General features: G+C 47.6%; 1 protein-coding gene and 1 pseudogene across 1 annotated transcript; both read left to right on the forward strand.

The window, feature by feature from the left end:
- Positions 1–9,116: 9,116 nt before the first annotated feature.
- On the forward strand, positions 9,117–15,760 carry LOC147971446 (putative disease resistance protein RGA3). The gene is made up of 2 exons (XM_087526102.1): positions 9,117–9,526; positions 12,738–15,760. The coding sequence occupies exons 1-2, from the start codon at positions 9,239–9,241 to the stop codon at positions 15,702–15,704; spliced, it is 3,255 nt and encodes a 1,084-aa protein (XP_087382228.1). The 5' UTR covers positions 9,117–9,238; the 3' UTR covers positions 15,705–15,760.
- Positions 9,535–12,697, forward strand: LOC147971447 (uncharacterized; annotated as a pseudogene).
- Positions 15,761–16,408: the final 648 nt, after the last annotated feature.

Genomic DNA, 16,408 nt, shown 5'->3' on the forward strand with positions numbered 1-16,408 from the left:
GATTTGACTTTAGAAAACTTTTATCGTTTAACTTTATTTTAAGTTAGAATTCAAAAGGGACGTGATACACCGCAAGATTAACAACAATAACCATGGTGACGTGGCATCATTATCATGAGATAACTGTAGCCTAATTATCCGGGCGTCACAATTCTCCTCCACTACAAGAAATCTCGTCCCGAGATTTAGGAGGGAAGTAAGGGAAACACGTGGCTACGAAATTCTATCGAGTCTTCTCGGTCTTGGTTGCTCTTCTCGAAGAGGTTGATCCCTTTCGTTGATGTCTTCATTTCTCTGATTTAAATCACCATGACCAAGTCGTCATCCTTTCTTCAGAACTCCAACGTACTTACGAATAGGTAATAGGCAACTTGGCTACGTCAGAATGCTTATGAGGGAAACAAGCTGGGGGTTAACCCATGAATGAGCATAAGACTACCTCTCGAGTTGAACATATAAAATACATCGAGAGTAAGGTACAAAGGTACAATGAGAGGGTCCAAGCGGATAGATAGTTGCTCAAGGTCTGAACCATAGTGAGAAAGGGTTCAGAGCAGCGAGAGTAATTATTGCGTCTGATACCAGAATGGAGCACTAGGAAGGTGGCTCGCGAATTACCTACGAAACCAAGAGCAAGGGATAACTTTGTTAACAAGGTGTACAGGAGAGTCAGGTTTCGATCATGTGGAACTGTGGGTTATGGGCCCACCATGTGGTTAAAAGTAGGAAGGACAGTGACATCTTGCACGATCATGTAAGCAAGGCATGTTAGAGGATAGTCTGTCGGTCATGTCGGCAACACATCAGTACCAAGGGCGAGGGACGGAGAGAACCATTTTCCTGCTCGTTGAACGAGGCGGACCAGTAGGCAAGATTCTCGTCCATCGGTGGTTACCAGAATGCCATCAACAAAAGTAACAGGGTCGTTCTAACAGAGTGGTACAACGAGGTGTTTACATAAGCAAGGATATATTACTGCTTATACAATATAGATCAAAAGAAGGTTTAAACAAACCAATGGAAAGGAAAAGTGATTATCAGGTTTTAAACGAAACAATGGAAAGGAAAATGTGTTTAAACACATATTTCAAGGGTATATTATTCCCAAGGACAAGCAGAACATATTATCCATGACAGGATATAATGTAGAAAACTCTTTATGTAGGGGAGAGAATTTTCATGACATTACCCGTACAACGGTGTTTGGATAATTGAGCAGGAAACATTTAACATTAGGCTTTAAATGTTCTTGTTGAAAATTGGAGTACCATATATATGCTTTGAGATAGCTTTGACATGGTATTCAGGCAAAGGTCAGACTTTGGAACACAAAGGATCCATCAGGAATAACTTGTAGAATAAGTCTTACAATTTCCTCATGGAAGAATGGATAACCTTGCTGAAAAGGAATCTATAACCATAGGGCCTCCGGCCAGGTGGGCTAGGTATGACACCACCTTATCGGGTCATACAAAGACCAACGTTATAACTCTTGGAAATATGTTCCAACCATCATATCTGACCGAGATTCAGATTTGATTGGTGTCAGGATACCTCAGACTCAGGATGCCTGAGAAGAAAAGGTGCAATACAATTTGACGAGATGACATTGTGAGATTCTCAGAAATGATCTATGGAAGTGAGCTCTGAAACAAGAGTTCATCAGTAAACAAAGGAGAGGATGAGGAGGTGGCTGATAGGCTCAGCAACAAATCATCGAGATTTCCAAAGGATGGATTTCCACAATTAGGTGAGCAAGGAAATATCATTTGTCGGATCAAATGATATGATGATGTATGCTCGAGGGAAACATACACAACTGAACAATGATAGAAGGGTGCACCCAGGAATCTGGACTAGGTAGCACGATCAATGTTTGAATGATGATTCAATAAGCAAATAGCATTAGAATGAAACTATAGACCAATAACTGCAAAGTAATAGGGTTGCTAGAAGTTTTGAATTTACACATCACAGACCCTTTGTCGAAAGGTTTCATGAAGATGCAATCAAACATCAACGGCAACAAGAAAGGGAATAACGAAGCGACAAGTTATAGGATCAATATATAAGATGCAAGCTCAGAACCAAAGTTGCCTTTCAAGACAAGCAACATGATGTTGAAAGCTCGACGTAAGTCGTGCTCACACACTTAAGAACTCGTGCACCAGAGGAGGACGAGGTAGCACAGTCAAAGATAGCAAGACCAGGATGCAGCCGATAGTCTAGGAATGACCAGATTGAATTCAGAATTTCCCAGTAAAAATACTAGGGGTATTTGATTTGTAGTGCGGAATAATTTCACTAGTCGGTGTTCTCGGTTGACAACAACCTAGAACCTAAGAACAATTGGACCTGGTGAGTAATAACAATTGATGAAGAACCCATAAGAAGTTATGATGTTCCATGATATTCTTGAGATACCAGATTGTAATACTCGACGGTAGAGCAGAGTAGAGGGTGGACACGTGAAGTGATCTGCAGAAGATAAGTACTTCATCTTGTCTGAGAAATGGAATCAAAGGGGATCAATCATGGTCGGAGCCATGATAGCAAAGGATCAATTCACAGGTACCAGATGATATTATACCAAGGAAATAGTTATTATTACAAGAAGTTTCCATGATAGGATCTACATCATGTCCATGGGCATGAACACAAAGTTCAAGGTCGACTCCCACTTCTCCAATGCATAACCTTTCATTTACTTCTCGCGTTCGATGAAGTTGTAGTGTTGAAATTTTATCTGGCAAAATACCAGAAGAGTATGACTCGTGAAAACTTTCGAGTTCACACGGTTTTAGAGAAGGTTGTATAGGTTCAACCCATCGGGGTTTCATAGAAACATATACCACAAGTTTCAAGAGTAAATATCACAAGCTCGAAAGTAGAGCATGGTTAGCAAAACAGATGATACAATTTACCAAAGGTATCATATACCCATGGAAAGGCTCACAAGATTATTGAATAGGAAGGACACTGCCGGATAATAATCCAACAAGGGATCCTACGGTCTACAATGGAGCTGATGCGAGTATCGGTACTCTATCTGAGGAAGATGGAATGAAAGGGCATCAGATTATATAAACAACTGAGTATTTCAAATCTTAAATACAAAGGAATTATCATTTCCAAATCAAGGGATCAAAAGCCAACGCTCTCATTAAGAATGGATCAGTCGAATAGACTTAGGGGTACAATCGACGACAATTTGATTGGTCGATAACCAGCTCATGTTCAAAATGACGTGTGAGCCGGAAGGATGAATCATTGGATCTGATTAAGGATGGCGAGCATTCACAACATTTTGAATCAACGGACTCAAAATGATAATGATAAGGGATGCCAATAAAATTATAGACTTATGGGATTAACCATAATGCAATCAAGTAAGAACTTCAAGAGTAATAGGCTACTCAAGATTTTCGGAAGTTCAAATAGTATTTTGAAGACTTTTGTGAAATACATGAACCAACTGGGGATGAGCAAATATCTGGTGAGTGCTAGAAATTTACCCATAGTGGTATTCATGTGGCAAATAAATGCAAAGCAGAAGACACAAAGTATTCTCGGAACAATAGAGAGAATTTTGGGGCATCTTGTAATATCAAGATCAATGAGGAATGATTATATGAATGGCACGTGTACGTGGTTATCCATAAAGGTTTATCGATAGAAGGGAATTGCAAAAGCAACACGCACAAGGTCTCGAGAGAATATCGGAGAGTATCTTCAGAATCTTCTAGTGCAGCAGGTGATCATCTGAAGTGAGGGGCTCTCGGGGAGAAAATATTTTCGAGAACCTAAAGTTAGTTTGTTTTTAGCAAAATCATTTAACCCGAATAGAAGAGAGATCAGAGTCCCAGAGTATAGGTCGAGGAATAAAAGATCCTAATACCACCCAAATGGCGACGTGGGCCCGTAAGGCACACAGCCATGTTAGTAAAAGTTTTGCAATATCTAGACTCGACTTCGGCCAAGGAGTGTGGAAGGGGAATTCCTACAGGAAGTCGGCTCTGATACCAACTTATGACGCCCCCGATTTAATCGTACACTAATCATACACGCAAACGTGTACGATCAAGATCAGGGACTCACGGGAAGATATCACAACACAACTCTACAAATAAAATAAGTCATACAAGCATCATATTACAAGCCAGGGGCCTCGAGGGCTCGAATACAAGAGCTCGATCATAGACGAGTCAGCGGAAGCAACAATATCTGAGTACAGACATAAGTTAAACAAGTTTTCCTTAAGAAGGCTAGCACAAACTGGGATACAGATCGAAAGAGGCGCAGGCCTCCTGCCTGGGATCCTCCTAACTACTCCTGGTCGTCATCAGCGGGCATCACGTAGTAGTAGGCACCTCCGGTGTAGTAGGAGTCGTCGTCGAAGATGGCGTCTGACTCCTGGGCTCCAACATCTGGTTGCGACAACCAGGTAGAAGGGATAGGGGGAAAAGAGGGAGAAAGCAACCGTGAGTACTCATCCAAAGTACTCGCAAGCAAGGAGCTATACTACATATGTATGCATTAGTATCAAATGGATTAAGGGAATCATATGTGGACTGAACTGCAGAAAGCCGGAATAAGGGGGGATAGCTAGTCCTTTCGAAGACTACGCTTCTGGCAGCCTCCGTCTTGCAGCATGTAGAAGAGAGTAGACTGAAGTCCTCCAAGTAGCATCGCATAGCATAACCCTAACCGATGATCCTCCCCTCGTCGCCCTGTGAGAGAGCGACCACCGGTTGTATCTGGCACTTGGAAGGGTGTGTTTTATTAAGTATCCAGTTCTAGTTGTCATAAGGTCAAGGTACAACTCCAAATCGTCCTGTTACCGAAGATCACGGCTATTCGAATAGATTAACTTCCCTGCAGGGGTGCACCACATACCCCAACACGCTCGATCCCATTTGGCCGGACACACTTTCCTGGGTCATGCCCGGCCTCGGAAGATCAACACGTTGCAGCCCCACCTAGACCAACAGAGAGGTCAGCACGCCGGTCTAAACCTAAGCGCCCAGGGGTCTGGACCCATCGCCCTTAGCACACCTGCACGTTGCGAACGCGGCCGAGAGCAGAACTAGCCCCCTTAATACAAGAGCAGGCTTACGTTCCAACCCGGCGCGCGCCGCTCAGTCGCTGACGTCACGAAGGCTTCGGCTGATACCACGACGCCGGGATACCCATAACTACTCCCGCGTAGATGGTTAGTGCGTATAGACCAAATGGCCAGACTCAGATCAAATACCCAGATCTCGTTAAGCGTGTTAAGTATCCGCGAACGCCGACCAGGGCCAGGCCCACCTCTCTCCTAGGTGGTCTGAACCTGCCCTGTCGCTCCGCCTCAAAGTAACAGTCGGGGGCCGTCGGGAACCCAGGCCCACCTCTACCGGGATGGAGCCACCTGCCCCTTCAGCCCCCATCTCCGAACAGTATCACAGGTAATGTAACTGTGTAAAGTATATTGTATATGCCCGTGATCACCTCCCGAAGTGATCACGGCCCAGTAGTATAGCATGGCAGACGGACAAGAGTGTAGGGCCACTGATGGAACACTAGCATCCTATTCTAAGCATTAGGATAGCAGGTAATGGTAACAACAGTAGTAGCAAGGACAGGCTATGCATCAGAATAGGATTAACGGAAAGCAGTAACATGCTACACTACTCTAATGCAAGCAGTATAGAGAAGAGTAGGCGATATCTGGTGATCAAAGGGGGGGCTTGCCTGGTTGCTCTGGCAAGAGAGAGGGGTCGTCAACACCGTAGTCGTACTGGGTAGCAGCGGTCTCGGGGTCTACCGGAAAGAAGTAAGGGAGGGGGAACACAATAAATAACAGAGCAAACAAAGTAACACAAAACGTAATGTGGCAATGCGCGGTGCTAGGTATGCCCTAACGCGGTACGAGGTGGTACCGGTGAAGGGGGAAAACATCCGGGAACGTATTCCCGATGTTTCGCGTTTTCGGGCAGAGGAGCCAGAGGGGGAAAGTTACGAGTTCGATAGGTTAGGGAGGTGTGGCGGACGAACGGGTTGCGTATCCGGAATCGTCTCGACATTCTGAGCAACTTTCATGTTGAAAATATTTTAATCCGAGTTACGGATTAAAAGATATGATTTTCTAAAGATTTTATTAATTTCTGGAATTTAATTAATTATTTAAATTAATTCGAAAAACAGATTAATGACATCAGCATGATGTCATGCTGACATCAGCAGCCAACAGAGTTGACTTGGTCAACCTGACCAGTGGGTCCAGTGGGACCCACCTGTCATACACTGTTTATGTTAATTAGGGTTTAATTAACCTAACTAATTGATTAGATTAATTAACAGGATTAATTAACTTAATTAATTAATTAATTATTTTAATTATTTATTATTATTATTATTATTATTCATTTTTTTTGTTCTGGGGCGGGGCCCGTTGTCATAGGCCCAGGGGGTTTTGCGAGCGCTGGGCGAAAAAGGCAGCGGGCGCCTGGGCGTGGTCGAACCCGACAGAGCGCTGCGGGGCGCCGGGGGCCACGGCGCTGTCCAGGCGGCCACCGCGGCGAGAGGCGGCGTAGGGATGCGGGGCGGCGGTGGTCGGCGGGCAGCTGCATCGGGGTGAAGCGGCAGGGTGGAGCCGACGGTGAGAGGGGGCCAGCAGCGGGCGCGGGCGTAGGCAAGGGGCACGGGCGCGGCCAGGGCGGCCGGCGCGCGTGCGGGCGTCGGTGAGCGAGGCCATGGCCGAAGTGGCCGGAGCAGGAGAGAAGGAGGAGATGCCGGGGCCTCACCACGGGGCCGTGGGGTCTAGGCAGCGGTGCTCGGGGAGGTTGACGGGGACGGCCGGCGCAGGGGAGGAGGCGACGACGTAGAGGACGCCGGGGAGGCAGTCTGGGCGGCGACGACGTTGAGCTGGCTCCAGGGACGGCGAGCGGCGGGCGGTGTCGAGGGCGCCGGTGACTTCGGGGCGGCCCCAGGCGGGTGTCGCACGAGGGCGAGGAGTCCGAGAGGGCGGCGCCGGCGCCGGCTCGCGGCGGCCTTAGCAGAGCCGCGGCTTGTGTCGGGCGTAGGCGTACGGGAGGGGATCGAACAGGGCGCCCCTCCCCTGTCCGTTCGCCAGGGCGTGCGTGTGTCGTGGGTGACGGCGCGGGTGAGGGGAGAAGGGGATCGTGGGGGGGCGACTGGGTTCGTTCCCCCGATCCAGATCTGGATCGGGGAAGGGGAGAGAACGACGTGGGGGGTGAGCGAGTGGGACGGGGGATTAGGGTTTCGGGGGGGGGGGTGTTATGGAGGGAGTGGGTCGTGGCTGGGCCGGCCTGGCGGCCCGATGGCCTGCTGGGCCATGGTCCAGCGGGGGGGGTCTTCTATTTCTTTTTTTTTTGTTTAACTGTTTATAACATTTTTCTTTTACAGTTTTAATTCATATTATTTTAGTTTTATGAAATATAATTCTAGCACCTAAATTAGTGGTAGTAATTATATTACTGCCACAATTATCCTTTTATTTATTAAAAGTAGTTTTTAATAATTTAATTATTTAAGTGACGATTAAATAAATAATTTAGCTATTGTTTCTATCATTTAGTGCATCTAAGCATTTTATAAAATTTTGGGTTCACCACCCTGATCATATATGATTTATTTGCTACACTTTGAACATTTTAAATTTGATTTTAGAAAACTTTTATCGTTTAACTTTATTTTAAGTTAGAATTCAAAAGGGACGTGATACACCGCAAGATTAACAACAGTAACCATGGTGATGTGGCATCATTATCATAAGATAACTGTAGCCTAATTATCCGGGCGTCACACGCTATGTGTGGACCTTCCCGTTGCGGCGAAAGTCGGTTGTTGTTGCCACTCTCACCGCTTTCTACTCTTATGTCTCCACACAGTTTGGGCGTCCCATCCATGCGTTGCAAATAGACAACGGGAAGGAGTTTGATAATCTTGCGATCCGCAACCTTCTTGTCACACACGGCACGATTTTTCGTCTCACTTGCCCGTACACTTCGCAATAGAATGGTTGCGCTGAGCGTGTGCTTCGCACTCTTAATGACTGCGTCCGCACCCTCCTTTTTCACACCAACATGCCACCACGTTTTTGGCCCGACGCGCTTGCCACCGCTTCACTACTCATCAACATTTTTCCCTATCGCACTCGCGGGAATTTTGCACCCCCATCACCTTTTGTTCGGCACGCCACCATCCTATGCTGAGCTCCGCATATTCGGTTGCCTGTGCTAGCCTAGCATCGCTTCCACTACTCCGCATAAGCTCGCACCTCGGTTTGTGGCCTGCATCTTTCTCGGTTATCCCCCCAACACCAAAGGCTACCGCTGCTATGATTCTATCTCACACTGGGTGATCACTTCTCGACACGTTTACTTTGATGAAATGGTTTTCCGTTTCAGCAGGTACCTTCGGATGTTGCGGCTTTGCCCGCTCCCGGTGACGGCCGCCCGCGTGCTCCTCTTGGGCCGCCTCCCGGTTTTGAGGGTGAACCTACGCCATGGGTCGAGTTTCTCCCCGTTTGGCTGCCTCAGGGATCGCACCCCCCCCCCCCCCCCGGCGCTATGTAGGCCAAAAGAGATGTCAAATTCACTTTCCGGCATTTTGGCACCGATGCCCTACATTGCTCAGCTAGAGCCAAAAAAAATTTATGGGCATCGAAGCAGCTACATGCTCTGATGCCAAACTCTGTAAAGCTAGCCAGAAGCCCCCTGATGGCTAGATCAATGGACTTGTTTATTTTTTATTTTACACTGAGCAGTGCCCTCCATGATGAAGCCGGTGCCATAAATTTTTCTTTGGAAACGATGATGATGCGGCATCTTTTTGACTAGTATGACACCGGTAACATAGTGGAAGGCCTAAGCAACCTGCGGAGCAAAAAAAAAAACACACGCAACAGCGATTTAGCGAGCAGGATAGACGGTAAACCTGAAAAAAAAAAGACAATATCACGGTAAGCTATGTGGGACGGGGGTGCCATGTCGATTGGAGGGACAAAACACGTCGTTGGCTCTTCCGTTTAGATTTGAAAGAAAAAATACAGCCTGTGGATCACTGAAATTTAACGAGTAAACTATTTTGGCTCAGGGAGAGACGTGCATCAAGCCCTGTTGGCAAGTCAATGGACGCACCACATTCCCGCAACAGCAGAACATAAGGAAGTTGCGCCCGGCGGACAAGCCGACGGCAGTTGCCAACAACAAACTGACAAACACGCCGTCCGGTGATGGCCGACGTGAGCCCCTCCCTGAGCCGCGCCGTGGCCACTCGGCCGCCGCGGAGGCGACGGCCGACGACTGGCACGCCCCAGCCACCGGCGGAGACGGCGACGGACAGGAAGAGCAAGGTCACCGGCGCAGAGGCGAGGGCGACAAGCCGCAAGGCGACCACGGCGTGGCTGGTGGCGTACCAGGAGGCCGCGTACGCCTGGGACGACGCGGTGGACGATCTGGAGGCTCACGTGGAGAAGGAGAAGGAGCAGCAGCCGTCGCCGGAGGGGGCTAGGAGATCATCGGTAAGTGCCTTTGGTCTGGATAGATTCCGTGCCAAGTACTATCTTACCCATGCACTCGTTGAGCATGAATGGCAGCTTCAAATTCATATTTTGGCTTTCCGAAATTCCTGTGTTTCTCCTCCATTGATCCCAAACAAGGCCCATAGGTGCTCATTTTTTTCAAGGGGCAGAGATTTGTAGATAGCTGATCACGCTTGCCGCGCGATTCATAGGTGCCCATTTCATGACGCAACGATCTCCCTAATCTTGTCTGATAAACTCATCGCCCTGTTGGTCAACCTTTTGGGTTGCGTGGAGACTAGTATTTCGCTGGCTCTGCACGTGCCAGATTCAGATTAATACACCCTCTCTTCTTAAGGAGGGCGACACAAATTCTGCATTCTACAAGATTCATGCCGCACACAGAAGCCAAAAGAAACGCATCCTCGGTCTCCGGGTGCGCGACAACACCATCACCGACGCGGCTTCCATGACGCAGGCGGTGTACGAGCACTTGTCCTCCATTCTTGGAACCGCATCAGCACGTACTCACTCCATCCGCCTTGACATCATCGATGATCGGCGTTTTGACCTGCTCGAGCTCGACGCTCCGTTCTTTGAGCATGAGATCTGGGAGGCTATCAAGAAAATGCCAACAGGCAAGGCACCCGGGCCAGACGGATTTGCTTCCGAGTTCCTTCAAGCATGTTGGCCAATCATCAAGGCCGACATCTATGAGGCCTTCGACAAACTCTACATCATGAATGGGCGCGGATTTCACAAGCTCATCAAGGCTCCCTCCTACCTAAGAAGCCTGATGCTGCCGCGCTCACCAACTACCGGCCAATCATCTTGATCCACATCATCGCCAAATTGTTTGCCAAGGTCCTCTTGCTGCGTCTCGCTCTGAGGATGGGGGAAATCGTCTCCACCAACCAAAGCGCATTTATCGTCGGGTGATACGTGCACGACAATTTCCTTCTTGTCCAACAAACGGCTAGATTACTCCACAATACCAAGGCGCCGCGGGTTCTCCTCAAACTCGAATCACTAAGGCCTTCGACACGGTCTCCTGCCCTTCCTCCTCAAAACCCTAGTGCACCTTGGCTTCAGTCTGACGTTGTTGTGAATGGGTCTCCATCCTCACATCTACGGCCTCCACCCGCGTCCTCGTCAACGGCAACCAGGGGCCACATGTGGATCACGCTTGTGGGCTGCGCCAGGACGATCCACTCTCACTCATGCTCTTCGCTATCGTCATCGACACTCTGAAATCCCTCCTCCAACATGCCGGCAGACACGGTCTCCTGGCCCTTCCTCCTCGAAAGCCTAGCGGCTCACCACTGGGCACGTGGCCTCAAGCATCTCTCTCTTCGCCGATGACGTAGTCATTTTCTGCCATCCCGAGCCGCCCGAGCTAGCTACCATCCGTGAGCTCCTACGAATGTTTAGACACGCCTCTGACCTGCACACAAATTTCGCCAAGTAGTCGGCATCACCAATCTAGTGCACGGCCGACGTTGCCAACGTGATCGCCACCTCTTGCATCGTGAAAGACTTGCCCATCCCCTACCTCGGATTGCCGCTCACCATCCGCAAGTGCCACGCCTCCATGATGTTCCCTTTAGTCGACAGGCTTATCAAGAAGCTTACCACCTGGAAAAGTGTCCCTTCTATCATGCATCGGGCCCCTTGCTCTGGTGCGCCTCGTACTCACTGCCATGCCGGTCCACATCCTCCTCGCCATGGCCTTAAACCCCACGATCCTAAAAAAATCACCACGGTGGTTAGAGACTTCCTTTGGCATGGCCGCAATGCCTGGTCTGTGATGATCTCCAAGTTTCACTGTGGATCAGAGACATCCACGAAGCCATGAGCTCTGCTACTGCAATCAAGTACGTCGACCTCTATGCCGAGCCAGACAAAATCACTTGGAAGTGGACCAACAATGGATATACAAGGCCAACTCTGCCTACAAGGCCATGTTCCTTGGATCGACCACCACCCCCTTTTGGTGCCTCATCTGGTGTTCCCAGGCCTCAACTGATGCTAAGTTCTTCCTTTGGCTCGCCTCCATGGACCCGTGCTGGACCACGGAGCGCCGCGCTCGCCACGGCCTACCCCATGCCCCCCTCTGCAAATTTTGCAGTCAAGAGCCAAAGTCCCTTGACCACCTGCTCGTCCAATGCGCCTTTTCCATGTTCGTCCAATGCGCCTTTTCCAGAATAACCTGGCATGAGATCCTCTCCTGGTGTCGCCTACCAGTCCCTACACCGAGCCCGACGAATGGCTTCTTCAACTGGTGGTCCATGATCAGCAGCACCGCCCCAGCCCACCTCCGTAAAGGGACCAACTGCATCATTGCCTAGTTCCTCTGGAAGCACCGGAACGCCTGTGTGTTTGACAACCTCCGGCCATCGAACAATGATCTTGCTCGCACAATCAAAGACGAGGCTTGCTTGTGGGCACGTGCTGGAGAAACTAGGCTAGCATCAATTATTCCAGTAACCTGAGAACACTTGCATTGAGGCCGAGCTACTCAACAATGTGTATTCACCAAAAATAAACGTAACAAAACATCCTAAATTAGTTTGTACTAAATCAGCGACAATAATATGAATCAGAGGGAGTAGTACATGTGAACCGGTCCAATTTATAGTTGGATCCTCAACATCAGATATGTACATCAAACACACTTTTCATCTTTTGCCCGCATACTTCAGCATGACTGCAGAAAAATAACGCAGCATGACTGCTACATGGTGGAAACCATGCCTGTACAATGCAGTCCAAAGAGTTACATGATTGTTTCAAGTATATATAAATTCACAAAACGATAATAGTACACTCGTGACAGAAAGAATAAACAGTCAAATCAAAAATTGCAACTGTGCAATACTGAAAAAAAAAATGTAATACAACTGCCCAAGAGTTATTATTGGAGAAATTATGCATACCATTCAAAATGCTGATGAAATCAAATCTTGCTGGAACAATATGTTTTTCCAATTTGAAATATTTAGTTTAGCTTCACTTGAGATGTGTTGTCTCCAAAGTGATTTACAGCTGAATGGTATGTTAAAGTATGTTGACAAGCCTTGTCTTGTAGTTTTCGGCATTTTCTCTGGATTTTCTAAGCCTTTTCATATGACAGAGAAGAAATTGAACCTGAACAGATCCTTGTTATTTCATTTATTTCTGATCACTAACAAGAAAAATTCAACCTGAACAGATTCTCCGTTGGCTCTTACCATCATCAGCTGTCCATAGGACAGAGAAGAAATTGAACACCAATATTGAAAAGCTGGGCAAGAAAGTGCTTGCGATTTTACAGCGGGGACGGGAACAAGATCTTATACAAATGGACTGGCAGCGACATGATTGGATAAGTAAATTTTCCGGGAGTCCGTCCACTAACTCTGGTAGCCTGGGAAACCTAGAGCAGGAAAAGATGGAGTTGATTGATATTTTGACTGACAGCCAAAGCTCCAGCACTGTTGTTGCCATAGTTGGGTGCTGTGGAATTGGCAAGACTACATTGGCACGAAAGGTATATGATGATTGCTACACGAGAAATGTTTTCAATACAACTATATGGGTAGATGGTTCCATAGAGTCAACTGGTCCGGGATTACTGTCCGCGGTTGTACGTGCCGCTGGTGGGAAACCTGGAGCAGAAGAACAAAGTAGGGAGAAAATTATGGACATGTTGGCTGTAATGCTTGAAGGGAAGAGATTCTTACTGGTTCTTGATGATATATCCAGTCACCATAACCATGATAGTTTCCTGGAAGACCGCTCGTTTGTAAAGCATGGAAGCCGAATCCTGATCACAACGCGAGACCAGAGTGTTGCAGCAGGAATGAATCGTAGCTACATTCATAATATGCAGGAATGGCCATTCCAAGACTTCTGGACTCTGCTCTGTGCTAGTGCTGGCCTGGACAAGGAACATGATCAGGAGAACTTGAGGGAAATTGTGATAACAATTATCCAGAGGTGTAACAAGGTCCCACTGGCTATCAAGATTATCGGCGGTGTCCTAGCAACCAAGGACCCAACACAGGCGGAGTGGCAGCAGGTTAATGAAAGTGAACTGTGGTCCTTGGATCTGGAGGACATTCCTGGTGGGATGAAGAAACTGAGTGGGCCTGTCTACATGGCATACAGTAATTTGCCATACCGTTTGAAGCTATGTTTCCTTTACTGCCTGAAGCTCCCAGAAGGCTTTGTGATTAGCCAGCATGTTGTTACTCAGATGTGGATAGCAGAGGGCTTTATCATCGATGAAGAAAATGACTGTGATCCTCAAGATATCGCAGACCGCTTTTACAGGGAGCTGGTACTCACAAACCTTCTGGAGCCTGAGATTGGCTCTGCTGACATGACAAGATGCACAGTACATGGATGTGTCAGGTCAGTTTTGCAACTCTTAATTAAGCACCGGTGGTTTGGGAAGAACAAGTGGGCATCTAGTATTGAAGAAGCAGGAAATATGACAAGGTTCAGGACAGTTATCTGCAAGAATCCCTTGGCTGACCGTGGCCTGGACAAAGTGTTTATGGGGCGGAGATATTTGAGGGTGTTGGACCTTACTGGCACCGGTATTAGGCACATTCCAGGGTCAATAGCACTTCTCCATCACCTTAGGCTCTTAAATCTTTCTCTGACTCAAATCATGGAGCTTCCAGAGTCCATTGAGAGCCTCAGAAATCTGCAATTCTTGCTCCTCCGGTGTTGCAATGGGCTTCATTCTCTGCCAGAGGGGATCGGTAAGCTGCATGACTTGCAGTGCCTCGATCTCGAAGGATCAGTGCCACAGCTTTTCTTGCCAAGCTTGGTAGGCTTGAAGCAGCTAACTACTCTGCGTGGTTTCATAGTGAACCACAAGGAAGTAACTGAGAAAGATGTCAGTGGGTGGCCGTTGGAAGACCTGGAACATATGAACTCTTTGAGAAGCCTCCAGATACTGAAGATAGACAGAGTTGTGCAGTTTACCAGGGCACAAGAAGCTGCACTGGAGATGAAGTCTCACCTCACACAGCTTGATCTATGTGGTAGCACCAGTGATATGCATCTGCACGTACCAGCGGCAGAAGCTAGAAGGCTCCATGGAGTTCTCAACAGTCTCTGCCCTCCCGGATGCCTGGAGTCTCTCAAAATAGCAAGTTACCACGGGCGATTATTTCCAGATTGGTTACTGCAGCTCCCCAGTCTCCAACGGCTGGTTCTTGCAGATTGCAAATTCTGTGAGAGCCTCCCTTGTCTCGGACAGCTACCTCAACTCAAGTTTCTCACCATAACCAGCTGTTCCAAGTTGCGCACCATTCAGCGAGGTTGGTACACAAAACCAGCATTTCTGAAGCTAGAGCATCTCCATGTAGATGACATGGACAAGTTGGAGTCATGGACAGGATTCCAAGCTGGTGACTTTCCTTCCCTAATCAAGTTTCATCTAGATAGCTGCCCCAACATAGAGTCACTCCCAGCTTGCCTTGAGTACTCCAAACAACTGACAAGCATGAAGGTTGTTGCTGCTGGTAGCCTCATAGTAATTGGCAACCTACCCATGCTCAAAGAGTTAATTGTGCAAGACAGCAAAACTCTTACTTCTGTCTCCAATCTTCCATCACTTGAAGTCCTGATGGTCATTGGCTGCTCCGGGCTGCAAGATGTGAAGGGACTCAGATGTGTAAAGCACCTCCGCATAGTAGACAGAGAGCTCACAAGGCTTCCAGATTGGTTGACAGGGCACGCTTCAGTGCTACAGACATTGACTGTATTTGGCACGGAGGAACTGCTTGGCATGTTAGTTCCCAGTGGCAAAGATTGGCCGGCCATTCGTGACATCGAAAAAGTTTATGGTAACCTGACTGATGGATCTCCATTCTTCACATACACAAAGAAGATGGGCGATTTCCAAGCATTTGGAGAGCAACGAGATCTTGTTGTTAGGTCAGTAGTTGACCATCAATTGGAGGGCTGGTCTTCACATTTCATAGCTAGGAGTTTTATCTCTCGAATCAGCATGCACAATACCATCAAATGGTATTTGATTCCTCTGCTTGCCACTGCCCTGGTGCTTTTGCTGTCCATGGTTGAGGAGATTAAAGTCATAGGAGTCTTCCTCGTCTTCTTCGCTATCATAGCATGCTTTTGGTGTCTTTACTTCTTCAGTATCTGTAAAGCTTCGAACTAAGATTGGAAGAAACAAAACCATGTGGAAAGGAAAGGATCGAATATTTCAGTGGTACATATACTCATTGTAAATTTGCCTGTGTTGTCTGCTAAAGGGTGCTGCTTGTGGGGTAATGGCTTACCATGTACTCACTCCGTTCCAAAATAAGTGTAGGGGAATACAAGGCATTAACCCATTGGGGGGGGGGGGGGGGGGGGGGGGGGAGGCAGTAGCCGATGTATACATCAAGCGCTGACGTTTTCTGGGATATTACCCTGTGTACTGTATAGAAAATAAAAGAATATACATGCTTTCTCTATCCAGTCATGCTGCTGCTGCATTCGACGAAAAAAAGACAGGGGAGGAAGCTGAATCACTATTGGAAACAATATGCTGTTCCTCATAATCTACTCAAGATTTATTTTTCCACTCACAAGCTCTCTGCATATTGGCAACATTGTCTGATTGTCACATGCCAAGGATGAGAGGAGAAAGAAATGCAAGTATAAAAGAGAAAGTTAATGCTTCAAGTCAGTCAAGCCTACTAGGGGGAAGAGAGAGACACCTAGCTACAGTCCACCATGCACCATGGACAAAGTAACCCCTCCCTCTCATGGACCAAGTGTACAGAACAGATTAGACTAAATGCCTTCAGTTATGGGTGATTTGTGCATGGCCTTGAGCCTGTTTAAGAACACCCTATGGGTACATGTACTTTAATACTC

The sequence above is a fragment of the Triticum urartu genome, chromosome 5A (assembly GCF_056163025.1).
Source record: "Triticum urartu cultivar PI428250 chromosome 5A, HENAU_Tu73, whole genome shotgun sequence".
Taxonomy (NCBI): domain Eukaryota; kingdom Viridiplantae; phylum Streptophyta; class Magnoliopsida; order Poales; family Poaceae; genus Triticum; species Triticum urartu.

Excerpts from the sequence above, each read along its gene's own strand:
- LOC147971446 (XM_087526102.1), top strand. The coding sequence starts at position 9,239 with ATGGCCGACGTGAGCCCCTCCCTGAGCCGCGCCGTGGCCACTCGGCCG. Across the intron at positions 9,527-12,737 it reads AGGGGGCTAGGAGATCATCG|ATTCTCCGTTGGCTCTTACC; the intron begins GTAAGTGCCTTT and ends CAACCTGAACAG.